The 17,556-nt window shown below is 36.5% G+C and overlaps 1 protein-coding gene across 4 annotated transcripts in view; it reads right to left on the bottom strand.

Moving 5' to 3' along the window:
- CDK17 (cyclin dependent kinase 17) overlaps positions 1-17,556 on the bottom strand; it is a 96,790-nt gene that overhangs the window by 35,607 nt on the left and 43,627 nt on the right. For 3 of the 4 annotated variants that reach the window (XM_048061266.2, XM_048061267.2, XM_048061268.2), the window contains 2 exons: positions 9,796-9,960; positions 1,424-1,557 (listed from right to left, as the gene is read on the bottom strand). In XM_048061266.2, the coding sequence (XP_047917223.1) occupies positions 1,424-1,557; positions 9,796-9,960 (299 nt within the window). The remainder of the gene's footprint in view (positions 1-1,423; positions 1,558-9,795; positions 9,961-17,556) is intronic. The other variant, XM_048061269.2, reaches the window with a different exon arrangement.

Below are 17,556 nucleotides of genomic sequence, written 5' to 3'. Positions count from 1 at the left end.
AAATACTATCAATGACAGCATAATTCACATTCAGAAGTAAGAGTGTTTTCAGACATATGCTTGAAACCTTATTTTAAAAGTCACCAAATCAACATTGAAGTGATTTGGGGGAAATGTTAAAATTCTCACAGAACATACACAAATAGCTGCCAAAAATTGCTGCTCTCATTGACTGGGCCAAGTCAATGAAAAAAACAATGTTAATTTCAAGAATCAGAAACATGCACTTGGAATTTAGAGAAAAACGAGAAAATCAGCACTGAATAAACAAAACTGAAATAAAAAAAATAAAATATGAAAGCCACTGAAAGAGTAATGTGCAAGATTCAAGATGACTTTTTCTTTTTTAATGTAAGCATCCTGCATAAATTAATAGACTTAAATTAGGTCTCCCATGTAAAAGGTCCAATTTTAATAGTCTTTAGATTAAACTCGAGATTAATAGATGAACTCAGGAATTCCCAGACAAAGAAAAAACAGGTGCTGGAAAAGATATAAATAATTAATACAAATAATTCATAAGTTCTTGGAATCGGACCAGGATTACATGCTTGGAGTCTTGGAATTCCAAGCATAATGGAGCGCCTCACAAATCAAAAATTTTTGGCATGTGCACCCTACTATAACTTATTCAGATCTGCTTCTCCGATCTTGTATTTTGTATCATGCTTTGAAAGAAGATTTAAAATCTTGCAAACTATGCATAATGGTATATATGCTATAATGGAGCAACTGCAAAATTTTACATGCTTATGTAACAAAGGCATCATTATAATGTTAACTTTTACACACTCAAGAAACAGGGAAGTGTTCTGTTTTTCTTTGCTAAGGGAAATGACAACAAAGCAAGCACAAGGGTGGCTAGTATTCATAATGAGACTCATAAATAAAGGAAGTTATGTGCACAGTTATTCATAAGGTACTTTTCCTCCTTTTGTTTACCATCCTGTAAAGTTCCGTTCATTAAAAAACAGGAAGAGAGAGAAAGGCTGAAGCAGTCAGGACCATCACTTCTCTGCAGTATTAGTTTTAGAAAGATCAGAAACCAGTTTTATGTAAAAAAAATAAAAATAAATTAAAAAAAATATATATATAGATAAACACATTTTCTTCAATGTACTTGATGAGTTGCACAAAATGTGAAGGAAAGGTATTCTAAACCTACACTTATTAAATCTTCATAAAAAACGTTTCAAAACATATTTAGCTTTTCAAAATAAGCAGATCATCAGAATGCAAGATAATGGTCTGATTTGTGACAAATGGAGACAGACATTTAAGCACTACTATAATAATGCTCTCTACACTAAGGATGTCAGAACATTTAAAGTTGACTGAGAAGACAACCAATTATAAAGAACAACTAAAACAAATTCCATCTTTCTTGTCAATTTAAACAATCCTTGTGTGAAAAGTAAATTACCTCCATTGAGATTCGTCTGTGTATCCGGTTTCTGAGACAAACACCTGTGGGAGACTGAACTTCATCAGATGATGTTCCAGAAGCTTGGTCACTTTCACCATCTGACCCCATTTTCAGATTTTCATGAACAATATCTTAAAAATAGTCAAAAAGAAATAATGAAAACAATCAATCAGTATTCCACTAAACAACTCTCTTGTACAGACAGAAAACAATTGTATCTATACCGTGCAGTGTTTTTTATATCAAAAGCTCATCCCACCAATGGTAGTCCTGATGCACTTTTCATGCCTCACAAATTGCAAAATGAAAAGCATTACTTCATAAAATTCATATGCAAACTTCACTATTATTTTTCTTACTTGGTTTGCAGCAGAACCGAATTTTCCAAAACAGAAGACAGACAGTCAAATCCTAATATTAATTCCTACAAGACACCTTCCCCTCAGGATTTCAGTTCCTGAATTCCCTCATTAACTCTTCTTGTTTTGCTGCTCTTGGATTAAGAAACTTGTGTTTGCAAAGGAAACCTGAGATTCACTGGAAAATATATAAAACATTAATGAGAATATTTAAGACTTTCAGACTACCTAATGCTAGACACGTGAATGTATCTTCAGAAAATTTAAAAAAGAAAAAAAAAACACTGAAAAGTATAGGCATTATTTTTAGAAATGCCAAATACAGAAATTGTAGGGGTAAAAACCACTGGCGTGTATGCATGGAAGAACGGGACATATTCTGACTGCTTGAACAGAGGCCTACAATGCACAAGTCAATTCAGCAGAGGACCTGGGATTCAGAAAGAATTTAGTGAAATTTATTATTTTATGGTGAAATATTGGTAACAGACAGCTTGAGTTACATGATACTGCAGGATCTTTACAAAAATTTAAATTAGAACTTTTAACACAATCCTGTAGATTCATCCACATAAAACAGTTTACTAATGTTAAGTATGTACATATACGTTACTTTTTAGCACCACAGAATATTCCAGACTTTGGAAGACAAGTACTGTAAAGAATGAAGAAAAGATCATGGTGGTGTCATTTATAGCATAAAGATGCAAGTGACTTGCAAAAGCATACATGATGGGAAATTGGTCATCTAAGCAATTCACTCTAAAAAATGTTCCATCCTCGCCTGTGGAATACCTGAGCTCCAAATTACTATAGAGATTAAATACTGCTAGTATTTAACTCCACAGTCACTAGTGGGGTTCTGCAGGACTCCATTTTTGGGGCACTTTTAATGTTTTCATAAATGACTTGGATGCAGAACTTGAAGGTATACTAAGTAAGTTTGCAGATTACACTAAATCAGGAGGAACTATTGACTCCCTCAAGGGTAGAGAGGCCTTGCAGAGAGATCCTGACAAATTAGAGAGCTGGGTAATCACCAACAATACAAAGTTTAACAAGAGTAAGTGCCAGATTCTGCATCTGGAAAGGGGCAACCCTGGATATATGTATAGACTGAGGGACGAGATGCTGGATAGTAACTACACAGAAAGGGATTTGGGGTTTTGGTTGATGGCAAGTTGAACATGAGCCAGCAGTGTGCCCTGGCAGCCAGAAGGGCCAACTGAACCCTGCCACACATCAGGCATGGCATGGCCAGCCGGTCAAGGGAAGTGACTGTCCTGCTCTGCTCTGCGCTGGTGTAGTCTCCTCACCTTGAGTACTGTGTGCAGTTTTGGGCACCACAGTATAAAAAAAGACATAAAACTATTTGAAAGCATCCAAAGGAGGGCTACAAAGATGGTGAAGGGTCTAGAGAACAAGATATATGTGGAGCAGCTGAAGTCACTTGGTTTGTTCAGCCTAAAGAAGAGGAGACTGAGGGGAGGCCTCATGGCGGCCTGCAGCTTCCACATGAGGGGAGCGGAGGGGCAGGCGCTGAGCTCTGCTCTCTGGGAACACAGACAGGATCCAAAGGAACAGCATGAAGCTGTGTCTGGAGAGGTTCAGGCTGGGTGTTAGGAAAAGGTTCTTCACCAAGATGGTGGTCGGGCACTTGAACAGGCTCCCCAGGCACGTACTCACAGCACCAAGCCTCATGGAGTTCAAGAGGTGTCTGGACAAAGCTCTCAGACATACAGTTTAATACTTAAGTGGTCCTGTGTGAAGCCAGGAGTTGGACTCGATGATCCTTGTGGGTCCCTTCCAACTCAGCATATTCTATGATTCTGTGATAATTATACCTACAAAGGAGGTGCTTCAAAAGACAAATTCCCTGACCTCTTCTGTTCCTAGGTATTAGGCATGACTTTGTACAAGGTAAAAGAGAACATGAGGAACAAATAAAAAATTCCAGAACTCTATCCTGAAAAAACACTAACATGAACAAAACATGCAGAGCTCAATTCAATCTTACCACCAGAATACCTGAGAATATTTAACATTTGCACAGAATTACAGCAATAAAAAACAAAAAGAGAATGTGTAGGTTTCATTGCTATCAGCAAGAAAGCAAGCTGGATTTTCAAGAAAAAAACCCTTCAGGCCAAAATTGGGTTATCAACACATCTTCTAAAATGTTTGTCTAGTTTAGCTCACATAGAACCATGTAGACTTCAAAGGACCAAATTCTTCCTTAGTACAAAGAATTTCCTTTTAGAGAAAACAGAATGGATATAAAAAGATTAACTCGCAAGGTACTGGCAGTATTTTAATTCAAAAGTAGTGTAATTAAATACACGAATTAAGTGCATATCCCATACACAATGCACAATTTTCAGCAGCAATATGGATTTAAATGGAATTTTGATTAAAAGACCACAATGCATCAGAATTTTGCCAGCAAGTCATGCTCAGATTTGGAATGAAAGGGAAAAAATAAACTGCATTCCTTGTGTAATAAGGAGCAATCTTCAGGTTTCAAACAAGGTAAATATTCATCAGTGCTTCTAGAGAAATGTTAGTGAACAAGAGGAAAAAGATTTTCAGAAAGTGATTCCGAAAGATCAGCTTTAACCTCAAGCTAAGCAGGCAAAATGTTACTCTTTTTGCCAAATCTCTGCAAGATCTCTCTCATTCTCTACAGAAACTCGATAGCTGTGTTTTTAAAGATCTGTAGCAGGCTGTACAAAATTGTTTTTAGTAATATAAAACCATTATTGAAAACATTATTTGCAGCAAACCTATTATCTCAGCATCACTGTATCTGGTACGCAGCACATTCACCACATCAGCGATGCACATATGTCCATAGGGCCTGATGGGATTCATCCCAGGGTACTCAAAGAGCTGCTTGATGTCACCGTGAGACCTCTCAATTATTTTTGAGCATTCTTGGGAATCTGGAGAGGCCCCATTTGACTGGAAGCTAGCAAATGATGTCCTAATTTTCAAGAAGGGCAAGAAAGACGACCCTGGTAATTACAGGCCTGTCAGTCTCACTTCAGTGCCTGGTAAAATAATGGAGATTATATTGGGAGTTCTTGAAAAACACTCGAAAGACATTGTAGTTATTGCTTATAGCCAACATGGATACATGAGGGGAAAATCCTGTTTACTGAACTTAATTTCCTTTTATGACAAGGTTACCCATCTAGTTAACCAAGGGAATCCAGCTGATGTGATCTTTTTGGATTTCAGCAAAGCTTTTGATACTCTCACAGTATCCTTCTGGACAAAATGTATATCATGCAGCTAGACAAGCACATAATACTATGGCTGATGGGTGGAGCTCAAAAGAGTACACTAAATGGGGTTACATGAGGCTGGTGGACAATCTGGAACAGGCTCCCCAACGAAGTGGCCATGGCCCCAAAGCCTGCTCGAGTTTAAGAAGCGTTTGGATAAAGCTCTCACACAAATGGTTTAATATTTAGGCAGTCCTGTGTGGAGCCAGGGGTTGGATTCAGTGATCCTTGTGGGTCCCATCCCACTCAGGATATTTTATGATTCTATGAGTTATTTAATAACAATTCTTTTTAAAAGACTTTTCTGAGAGATATCTGTTTTAGCAATTACAATTCTCAAGATTTTCCTTGTAAAATGAAGTGTAAGAGTTCCTAACTGTTGCTACCCAATCTATCTATCCTAGTATTAGTCTAAGTCCACTGGTGCGGCCCCAAAGCCTGCTTTCTTTAGAAAAGCTAGACAAGAGACAGTTATCTAGGCAAACTCACAAAGTAGGATTCATCAAACTAAAGGAGTATTGTATTCTAAGCCATGAAGCAATTACATCATTAAAAGAGAGAGAGAGACTGACACTTTCATGAAAGTAATCGTGACTGTCATACTTGTTATCTTGGAACACACACTGTTCAATTCACAAAAGCCTATGTATTATGAAATTGCTGTAAAAAATACACTTCAAAATGCAACATCCACAACTACAAAGAGTACCCTAGTTGACAAAGATAATTCTGCTAAAAAGAGCACCTATGCAATAATACAAAACTAAGGAATATTTCAAGAACCAGTAACACAGAATCATACATTTGGAACAGATATTTTAGCTGTAAGAAGACTCTGCTCTTTACAAATCAGGAATGATAAGACAAAGTGGGTCTGTCCCATTCAAGTCGAAAATGTAGTATTTCAAACTTAAATGAGATGACGGTCAGTCTACTTCGAATACTACAGTGATACGATTAATTTTGGTATGTCTTGATAAGCTACATACTCATAACGGACCTAAAGATTTTAAGCAAGATATTGTCTGTACCATCCAAATAAATCTATCGTTAAACACACGCCTGAATTTCTGATAGGCTGATTACGCAACAGCTCCTATCTATAAGAGTTTGCAAATGTTTTAATTATATTCTAAATAGGGATACTTTAAGCTTTTTTAAAATGTGTCCTTTTATTTTATTAAATTAAAAAGGTACTAGTAGAGCCTTATGTTCATTATTTTAATAGCATAAGAACTGGAATGAGGCATTTTGATCATTTTATACAGGTGCATGATGATAATAATTAAGCAATGATGAAAATCATGCAAATAGTTCTTTAATTTCACCAAGTTTTTCTAAAGGCAAGTTCACCTGCACCAAAGCCAGCCTGCATAGTCTTCAGAGGTTTTAATGGTTCAATAATTTATTGAATTGCTTCACTGAATACCACAGCCATTCTCTTACGCAGATGTTTATTTTAATGTACTCTACATACCTAATTAAATACCCAGTATGGCTGTGTAATAAAAAGGTCTAGATGACTGCAATATAGCAACAAAATTATGGAAGTACATTTAAAAGAAAAGGTTGTCCTCATCTCAGTTGAGAGGAGTGTACCACAAAAGAAGTTAGTGAAGGGAACCTTCAGTGCAACAGATGAAAACTCCTCCAAGTGAGCTAAAGTAATACCCACTAATTAGTCAGTAGTGAGTCAGACTGCATGATCTTTCTATCTTATTTCAGATTATTACAAAATAAATAAATAAATAAAAATCACAAGAATTGCATATTGGATTCCTTCAAGGAATACTTTCCTAAAGCTTACTTTGCTATTAAGTGGCTAAATTTTATTACCAGTTTTACTAACAACAATTCAAATTGAGGAAGGCAACACTGAGAAACTGCCTTTGCCATTAACATGAGCAAAATAGAAAGCAGTATGGAAACATCATTCCTTTCAATTCTAATAGTTATGACAAAGAAACAAAACATCTCCATAACTGTATCGACACAGCTAGCAAAACCATGAATAAGCTGCTGCTGCTACTGAAGATCACCAGGATGGCTAGCTTCAGATCCATGCCAGCCAGAGCTGGCTTTGGGTATTCCAAGCACCTCTTCAATGTTCCCAGTAACATAAATATGGAACAAGTACAGCTAAGTTGGACCTGCATTCAGCCAGATCAAGTCCAAGAACAGTTCATTAATTCTGGCACCATAATAGATTGCAGCAGTTAAATGCTTCTGGAAGTGCAGAAATTTAGAAGCTATACAGATATACGTGAGCTAAACAACTCAACACCTGGAAACTAGATAAAAAAAAAAGGATTACAAGGATTACATGTTCAAGACAGACTTCTTAGAGATAAGCCAAAATTTTTTTTGTCTTTACAGAACATTTTACAATACTTAAAGCTAACAAAAACATTTTTTTTCAGGCAGAAAATTCTAAAAAGAATGTTTTATGATTTTACACATTACCACAACATCAGGAACTCATATTCAGTGCTCAGAAAACAAATGAAAACAAACAAAAACCTCTCCCAGGTATCACAACCAATTCTTACATTTCTATTTAATTCAAAAGCAAATCAGCCTGAGACGCACCTGTGGCAGGTCTTGTTTTAACCAATTAACCATCAATTGTAACCAATTAATTGTTTGTTTTAACCAATTAACCATCCTCTTACTGCCACCATTTCATGCTATTTCAAGGGTCTCTAATAGCAAGTTCCCACCACTAGACTAGAAGAAAAAAATGGAAAGAAAATAGGATGAAGGTACCAAAGGAAAAAAAAAAGCTTCATGTAGCGTGGGATATTTGACCATTTCATTTCTGATGTCATTATCCCAATGGGAAAAAACTTCAGCACCCTGCTGAGTAATAACCATTCCCATATGGTAGAAACAAAGGGAGGAAAGATACAAAGAAGCAGTGGAGAGAACATTAGTAGTTTTGCTTGTGCAGACAAATGCTACTATATAACATATACAAGTAGCTTAAATTTTCATCAGATGAGGAGGGGATAATAAACAAAATGAAGAGCTTCCAAAGACTACTCCTTACAGAGAAAAAGAGGGAAAACAGATGATGAATAAGATGTAAAAAACTCAGACTCAGAGAACCCTAATAAAGAATGCACCGTAGCATTGCAGAATAAGTATCGCTGCATCCAAAAGAAGCAGAGGTGTTTTAGTGTACACTATTGAACACTACTTCAATGAAATTACAAATTCTACAGGAATCTGTAGCTATTTAATATATGGTATTATAACACTTCCTACAGAGTAAGACACTCAAATTGTGTCAGTTAAACACACAAAATTTGTTCACCTGAAAAACAAATTACCTTATTTTGTATGGCTTATGCATTAGTTTTTTTCAGGTGTAAAATACCACTGAGAAAATCAGAAAATCATTAAAAAGCAAAAAAAAAAAAAAAAAAAATTTTAAGCAAAGCTCATTTGAAGTTTATAGTGGAAGCTCGATGAGTTATTGGCAAACTTGCATTTAAAAATGCTTAGCATGTTTTTAAATGCAACACACAGGAATACAAAAGTATACATCTCTGCTGTTCCAGTACGTATTTTATATACAGCTGATTTGGCAAATAACCCATAAAAGACTAAATAGTCCTAAGCAGAGATATCTTTACGTACACTTAAAAAACAAAACTAAACAAAAAACCCTTTGTCTTCCTGTTCGATTATTGACAATTGTTACTCAAGCAAAGCTTGTCTAGGAAAAAAAACGGGGGAGGGTGGGAGGAGAGTAATATATAAGACCTGAGTACCTGAGTGAAATCAGGAATTCATACTGTAGTCAAATCTACATGCACATGAAAACCTGTTTTGTTGTATGTGTGATAACAGCTGCTAAACTCCATTCAAGAGGACAGAATTTTTTTTTTTTTTCTTTTTTCCTGGACTGAATGGTAATGTAAACAGTAAAGAGGCAATGTTTTTAATGTGATAAGTGATATTACAGCAGAAGAGAATATAATTGGTTTGATGAGTATCTTCACTCGTAGCTTAATCTTGAGCAAGATCAGTTTAAATATCACACTTCGAAAGGAGGGCAAAAGACTAAAAAATTCATAAAATCCTAATTAAACTGGCTTGCTCTCATTTTCTAGTATCAATTAATTAAACATAATTTAAAATAACATAAAAGCAGGGTAAAACATTACCGGTGACTGGAGGCAGCAACATGACAAATTACTCGAAGCAGAAGACAAAACATATTTTTAAGTCATTTGCCCAACAGAACTGCAAGTATAGCTCAACACTGCAACAAGATAATTATAGTTGAGTGGTCTTATTTTATCACTGAAAAAAGCAATTTTTCCCCCTATATTACTGAGAAGTCTAAATAATACACCATTTATTTTTCAATTCCACACATAGGATGATTAACCTTTATTTTTCTCATACTCAGTTGTTGTAGTACTCACCAATACTTAACTGAGCTGGACACACAGGTTCCTTATAAGGTATTATGAGAGTTATTTTGTAACTTGTCAAAAATTAATGGATGAGTTCTTGTAATTGCTGTTCCTGAAAATCTTTAAGAGACATTCAGTACCTTAAAAAAAAATTCTTCCAACAACCCCAGAAAAAAAAAAAAAGCATTTCCAGAGATTTATTAAAGCATTAGAGTAACTGTATCTCTTGCTAAGAACCAATACAGACATTATTCTTCATAGGAAAATGAATTTAAACAAACAATATAGTATATTACCTAATCTGCTCCCATTTCTGGGCATTGCCATGAAAGAGCCGAGGCTGCCCCCTATGACGCTATGTGGTCTCCGTAAAGGGGGCTTCTTGAAAGATCCTGTGTATTGGTGGAGAAATGAGTGCATGCTGTGAGACGTTGGAGGCCTGCCATTCTTCACAATTGGTTCTACAATTCACAAGGATCAAAATATTCATTCCCATAAGCAAGTAGGAGTGTCAGGAACATGCCAGAAGAAAAAAAAAAAAAGAAAAAAGAAAAAAGAAAAAAACCAGTTACTATACAGGAAATCACCATTCTGGTAAGATTCTCTTTTATAGTAACAGTAGACCACAATACTACAGCCATTTCTCCATTAGCAAGTTAATACAAAGCACAGCATTAAATATTTCCCAAATTTCATTTTATTAAATTCTGTCACTCTACTACTGATCAGAAAAACAGTCTGAATATACAGTCTAAAAATGTAAATTAGAACAGAAAGTAGCTTTTAATATTAGTTTTTTCTTCTGAATTAATGCTTTGTCTGATTGCTCAATGCTTTTATCTTTATTATAATTTAAATAAACCAGCTGTTAGATCAACTCACACAATGAGCAAATTCAACAGCATGCCTTTAGAAATACTCATGCTCTCACAATTCTTGAGGGTCACTAGCCGTGAGGTCCTGCTACTGGAAGTCCTTAGAAGGAAACGTACCTGTCCGTACACACCGCAGCGGTCATGCCGTAATTAAGGTGATTTATTATTCTGATGACCTTTAAGTATTTAAAACAGTTATATTTTGGCTTTCCATTGGATTATGTCCCACACAGGACTTAGACGCAACAGCAGGATTGTAAGATTTGTTTTTATTATTATAATTATTGATAAAACGCTTTCTAAAAGAGGAGCAACATTAGAAATGTTAAAACCTGCTACACAGCTGCATACATCAACGAAGCGTTCGTGTTCCCCCAGCCAGCCTGACCGCACACGTGCACTAGCTGTGCTTCTGGAAGCAGGCTCTCCAAAAGCAGGGAGGCTTTTTAACCACAACAAGAAGCAGAACAGAAGACAGCTTGCATTGCTTGTCACAAAGCCGGACTGATCAGAGCCACTGATGAAGTCACTCATACAAGAGCTTAAAAAAGAAATGCTGTCACTACAGAAAACGTGCGCAGGGGAAAGGAAGCTACATACAAGCGCTATCCCCATATGCTAGGGAAATGCCCAGAACCCAAGTATCGCAGACTAAATGTGCCAAAAGGACAGTTCAGTTTATTTTTCCGTCATCTGATTCTCGTTACCCTTACAGATACAGCTGGTTTGGTGTTGCTTGGAGGACAGAAAAGCCAGCACCCCTGCACTGAGCAACTGCAGGGTGAGCGCAGCTGAGCAGAGCCTTGCCAGGCGCTTTTGGAGCTGCTGCTCTGAGGGCATGGCACAGCTGGGATCTGCTCACAGCTTCCCTCTGTGCTGTGACAGGGAGCAATCTGGGATGCTGTTTCATCACCCTGACTCATACTCGCACATGCAGGGATCCCAAAACCTTGCTCTTCCTTCCAAAATAAGAAGATCGGAGCAAGGAGACCTAATTTCACAGAAAGCAGAATTTCATCGAGAAAGGAAAACAACAAACACCTCGTAACCTAAGCAAAACAGGGTCTTGAACGGAGCCCCTTCTCTCCCCCAGAACTCCCCCGCATGTACAAAAACCCTGGATATATTAGGGCCTGATAGTCTAAAACAAGAGGCAGAAGTACACAGACAGAAATACCCAAGGATAGGCCAGTGACTTTAAAAAGTAATTATGCAAGGATTTTTTGCATATAATATGAATAATATATTAAGACAAAAATCATTTTAACCCAGCTGCTGCAGGAAACAAAATAAAAAGCCAAAAAAAGGCTTCAGGCAGAAGGTGGAATTTGAAAGGACATGTCAGCACTGCTGTGGTTCTGCCTGCAGCTTTCCATTAGCATCCTTCATAAACACAGCTTCAGAGGGGGGTGAGTAAGAGGAAGAATACACCAGGCATCTGTGTATACGTACATGAAGTGTGATTGGTGCCTTCACCTCTAAAACTCTGTGCTTCTCTGGCCTAAGTATTTATTTCATCATCTCTTTTTATTTGAGCCATCAGCCTCCTTGTTCTGTGCATTCAATACTACATCGATCCTAGGGCAGCAGGCAGTACATTTCTTCCTTGCCAATTTTTGAACAAAACCTAGTTACTAATACCACGATAGAAAACACATTGGTTCGAATATAGCACAACTTCTGCATTCATTTTCTACATATTAAAAGTTGCCTTCTGCTTTCCAACTTTCTTACTAATCTTTGGTTGAATTTCGCCCAGCTTTTAGACCAAAAACCTCACCATGAATTTGTACACAATGCTGAACAAAAGAATGCTAACTCTGAAAATGTAAGCCACTGTTCAGTGCACAGTTTGTTTTGTGGAGACAGTCATCACTGGGTGTGACTACAGCACTTGGTGGGTTCCAGTTGCTAGCTTGCCTAATTTTGAAATTATTACTTCATTTTTATTACCTATATATGTAGTAAGTAATATATACAAAATATGTAATTCCACTTAATTTCAATTGTTTCTAAAACAGATTTTCAAGAGAAAAGAAAACCAACTCAAAGATATTCTTTTCTGGGAAAATACAGGAAGCAACACTCTCCTCCCTTTGACCAAGCCCTGATACACCACGAACAGCACGAGCCCCTCAAATTCCTCCAAACTCTAACAGTAAACCTTGTAACAAAATTCTCAGAAAATTTATTTAGTATGGAAGTCTACTGCTAAAAAAACATTCAAATGTTTTTCAGTTCAGACACTAGTGTCACTATCTTTACACATTGGAGGGTAACTTAAACCTTGAGCAAAGTGCTGAAACAGACTGACGTGTAACTGAAAATACCTCTCATGTGACAAGACTTAGTGCCTCTCACAAAAATGAAAATTCTGCATGAAAAATATTCAGTTTCTCATTACAATGAGAAAAGTAAGATGCCAGCATACACCTCAAGAAGGGTCAGAAAGTACCAAAGGCATGACAAGGAAAAGGCAGGGCCATATGGCTGGAAGCAAAGCTGTTTACAAGTGAGACAGTATAACATCTTGGTCTTGTCAAATCGTACCCTACATCTAGATATTTGCATTTTCTGATGAGTCTTGTATAATTAACCACAGTGGAGCGTACCCACACATGTGGACTACATTTGCATTCACATATGTACGAAGTCGACAGTTTCCGTTGTATGTTATGGTTTTTGTCTTCCTGATCAAAAGTTCATCTCTATGAACTGTGTAGCACATTAAAAAGGTCAGAATTTATGAATACAACAAATGATTTAAGTAAAGATTAGGTTTTATGCTAGTTATGAACATAAAAGTGTGATGAACAGAGATGATTATTTCAAAAATTTATTCTCCTTGTGGCACTGGTAGATTTGCATACATTTCACAGTTTAAAACAAAACGACTAAAATATCTTAACATATAAAAAAAAGTCTGGTCAGTAAGGATAAACACAGATAAAATTAATGGCAAATGGCTAATTTATATAAAATGAAATAATAATGTTTAATATAACAAGATCTAATTATACAAAAATAACTTTTGTAATCAGAGGCAACTACTACCTTTCTGCACAGTCATACATACTGTTCTAAATTATGGAACCCATTACAAAAGTTAGCAAAAATAATTTAGGTCAGGTAGTAGGCCAGGCATAACTACCTGCAAACAATGAAATGAAGTTACAAGAGCTCCCAAATTATTAGTATGCTTTTCACTAAGAGAACTATTAATGGTACTTGATTACAAGTTTTTTTTTTTTTTTAATCCTAGTACATATCTTTTTTTTTTTTTTTAAAGGAAGGATCATATGGCATTCTCTTTTTATGATGGTATAACGAAGACTTGTGATCTGAAAAAGTCTTTTTGTTATAGCCTATACAGTTAAATTTGCATTGTGGTATGCTATAAACATTTAAAGTAATGGTAACATGAATTCATCATTTGTGTGCTGCCTCCTCCCTGCAAGTGACAGTAACATGTAAGAATTGGAACAAATATTGAAAATGATCAAGCAAACTCTGCTGAAAGTGAATTATTATTATTTTTGTGCATTTTAAACATACAAACACTTAAAAGCCGCAATTTCAAAACCAGTATTTAACACTGTCCAACAATCTCCAAGACCCCTAAGTCACAATTTCAATTCAGCCACTTTGAGAATTCATTTTCTGCAATATTAATAATACTTTGAATCACTACATTTGAAGGATAGTGCGGCAGGTTTTATAGTGAGATTGTAGTGCAACTGATTTTTCTTGAATAAGATGAGTCAAAGCTATCTATAAAAGTTATATGCCTTTATTACATACATCTATAAACTGCCTCTTATAATTTTATCTCTGTGATTATAGGTTTGGTTTGTCTTCAAAAAAAATGTTTCACTATATAAAGCTCACTAACATTCCTTAAGTTAGCATCACTGTACTTGGTAAATATAACTCAGTAACCACCCAAAGGCTTAGCTGACACGAATTTCTTGGTGAGAAGGAGGTTTTTCTGGTACTACAGTGGATATTTTCATGGGGCTATTGGTTTAATGTTCAGCTGCAGCTAAAACAACAAACAATGATCAGAAATTATAGGGGAGTAATCACCATGCAAATGTATGTGCCTATTGCATTTTGAGCATCAAGACCTTGTCTTCCTCTCTCAAACAGATGAAAACCATAAAGGGCTCTCAAAAGTACTAGCAGGGTGACCGAAGACAAAAGGGCTGCTGCAGAAAGAATGCCTACACAGCCCAAGACTGTTCCACTTCGAAAAGCAGCAACTGCAGAAGACGTGACACAATCCACAGGCTTGTAAGCGGACAGACAGCTTGATCACCTCCTCCAGCCCAAGAGGCAGGGTCACTGCGAAAGCTCGCAGGGGCAGGGTAAGTACAACAGACGGAAGTGGTTCTTCACAATGCGCAGTCTGTGGAAACTCCTCGCCACAGGATGTGACGAGCACCCAGAGCTTACAAGATGCAAGGGGAGACTGAACAAGTGACCTGCTCGGGGTTACTACATGCACAGGAACACGTTCAGGAAGTCTCTGAACTAGAAACTGTTAGAGCACCCATGGGAAATGCTGTTACATTTTGAGCTCTAATCTTAGACGTTCCCTTAATTGTCACCACCAGAGACAGGAGGACAGCTCTCCAGAACTCCGGCTGTCCTTACACTGCAAGACTCCTGCTGCAGGGGTGCAGCTGCAAGTGCTTTGTTCCCACTGTCACAACCATTCATTCCTGCAAAGGCCTCAGTAACTGTTTTTCTCTAGCTCTGTTTCCTCAGTCCACTCTACAAGCTCTAATTCCAAACTGATAAAGCTTATAAAATGAAAAAGCAAGCTGGAAGAGAAGTGATGGTTCTTTTTGAATCATATCAGGTCAGTTAATACAGTATTTGCTTCATATTCTGGTTACAAAATCACTTCATCTTGGTCTCATCGTTCAAGGATTAACTACTAAATTCAGATCAACTCCTAAATTTCTTAAGATGTACTAATTACTAGTACATTAAGACCAATCATGCAAATCTTTCCTTTAAATGTAAAAAGGTTAACAGTTTCCAAATGAAAATATTTAGACACATTACGCTAGTGTACAGAAAACACATTTTTCTTCTCAGTGTCCCAAACCCTTTTTGAAATATGAACGTACCCTTTTGTTGTAATTATTTACACATACACACACTTGCACCTTTTTTATGATGCCAGGTGCATGCTACCTTGCTATGTGTACATCTTGGCAAATCTCTGAGTTTAAAATTGGGCAACACATAGTGACTGTACACTACTTGATTTTCAAGTTTGGTGTATGCTGAGCTGTTTTATGTTATTTGGATCATTTTCTTGTATTTCTTGCATCCTATCACTCAAACTTCTGTTATTATTGGCACAATACAAAATAACTACAACAACACCATTGAAAGAAAATACTCTTCAAAATCGAGGCAGCCTGGCTTACTGATGTTTTAAGAGTTGCTAAATCACATTGCTGATCTGTTTTAGAAAACACACTTGTATTTTAAGAAAATACAGTGCCCAGTAAGGTACTGTCTTGCTGTGTTTGAAATAATGCCAACACCACTGCTAACAAACATGTAAGAAACAGAAAACTCAAATAAAACGCTGAAATCTTTCAGTTACAAAGTGACAGAAATTTATGCTTAAGCATAAGTGAAAACGAATTTTTATGTCATAAATAGGAGCGCTGCCAGTATAGAGTAGAACAATAGTCAATATAACCAAGAAGCTTGTCCGCTGGATTAATTAAAAACAACTATTTTACAAGGTTATAAAAATGCCTCATCTTCTTCCTTTAACTGTAATTTAAAGTAACCACAAACTCTGGCCTGAAATTATTCCCAAGTTTGGCATTTTTCAATATATCCCCAATGTTTCTTCTTGTTATCCATCTGTCTTAAAGGGCCACACCACTTCTTTTGTTCCTGTGCTGAATTTACTTAACTGGATTTACTTAATCTGAGATCCAGAGAGACTGCAAATTGCTTGGCATTTCTATGCAAGGCCTCAGCTACTGACATACTGTCACACGTCAGTCAGTCGGTGGATTAAGGAAAGAAAGTGTTTTTATTAGGAATGTAAATGCATTCTAAAACACATTTTATGAATATCTAATACTAGATATTCAACTACCTCTTTTTATTTTTTTCAGGTCCCATGAGTATCTCTATTATGTGACAGAAAGACCAGGCTGGCTTTCAGATTTCACTGTCTAAATTGTGGAATGATATTTGCTTCAGCTAGCTTTAATAAAGAATCAAAATCACCTGTCATACGTGATGACATTTTCCCCTTAAATCAGGCATTGCTGATAGAGCTGAGTAAGTCTGCAATAAAATGCATTATTCAGTAACCTCCATTCTGAAGATGGAAAACACACTAATACATAAATATATTTTTGAATTTCATATAAATAATGTACACAACAGGAGTTTTGTCTAATCAAAATAAGACAGATGTTGGAGACCCAGACTAAACCTATGACCTCTGAAATAGGAATGAACACAGGCGTGCTCTATATTTTAAGTAAACGTGTAACAGCAAGCCTGACAATTCACAGCTGCTACCACAAAGATTGTCCTAGGTCCTTCCCTGTCAAAAAGAAGGGTAATTTTGATTTAGGTTTCTGAACTAGGCCATCACAGGACACGCAGAGTGCTAAGTGCAGACACGAGGGAGGAGGCAGAACTTCACTCATCACTTTTAGCTGCAGCTTGACTTTGGATTGGCTCAACTACGGTGACATCTCACTAAATGCCCTAAGAATCAGCTACTGTTTTTTTGTAGGACAGACCTCTATGCAGTTTCTTTTCCATCTACCTTGACCTCACCCTTACTTCAGAAAACTTCCAGTGTGGTTTTTTTTTCCTTTCTCCCTTTTGATAGAGAACAGGGAAATGTTAAGTCTATGCAAATGAAACTAAATTTTCATGCAAAGCTGTCTAGAGCATGAAGCTTGCAATTCATCATAACCTTTAAAAAATATTTATATCAGCTGCTTCAAAGTTGTAAGTGCTACTGTTGTATAGCTTAATCATATTTTAACAATATCTAGAACATATTCACTTAACTAACCTGAATGTATGCTGTATTAATGACTACTCAGTTATTATGTGTCTGTTGGCAATAGACTGACTTTTTTTGGACTTGCAATACAAAATATTTTGAATAAACTGCTT

Source organism: Anser cygnoides, chromosome 1, assembly GCF_040182565.1.
Source record: "Anser cygnoides isolate HZ-2024a breed goose chromosome 1, Taihu_goose_T2T_genome, whole genome shotgun sequence".
NCBI classification, from domain to species: Eukaryota; Metazoa; Chordata; class Aves; order Anseriformes; family Anatidae; genus Anser; species Anser cygnoides.
This window is presented reverse-complemented; position numbering and strand designations above follow the sequence as displayed.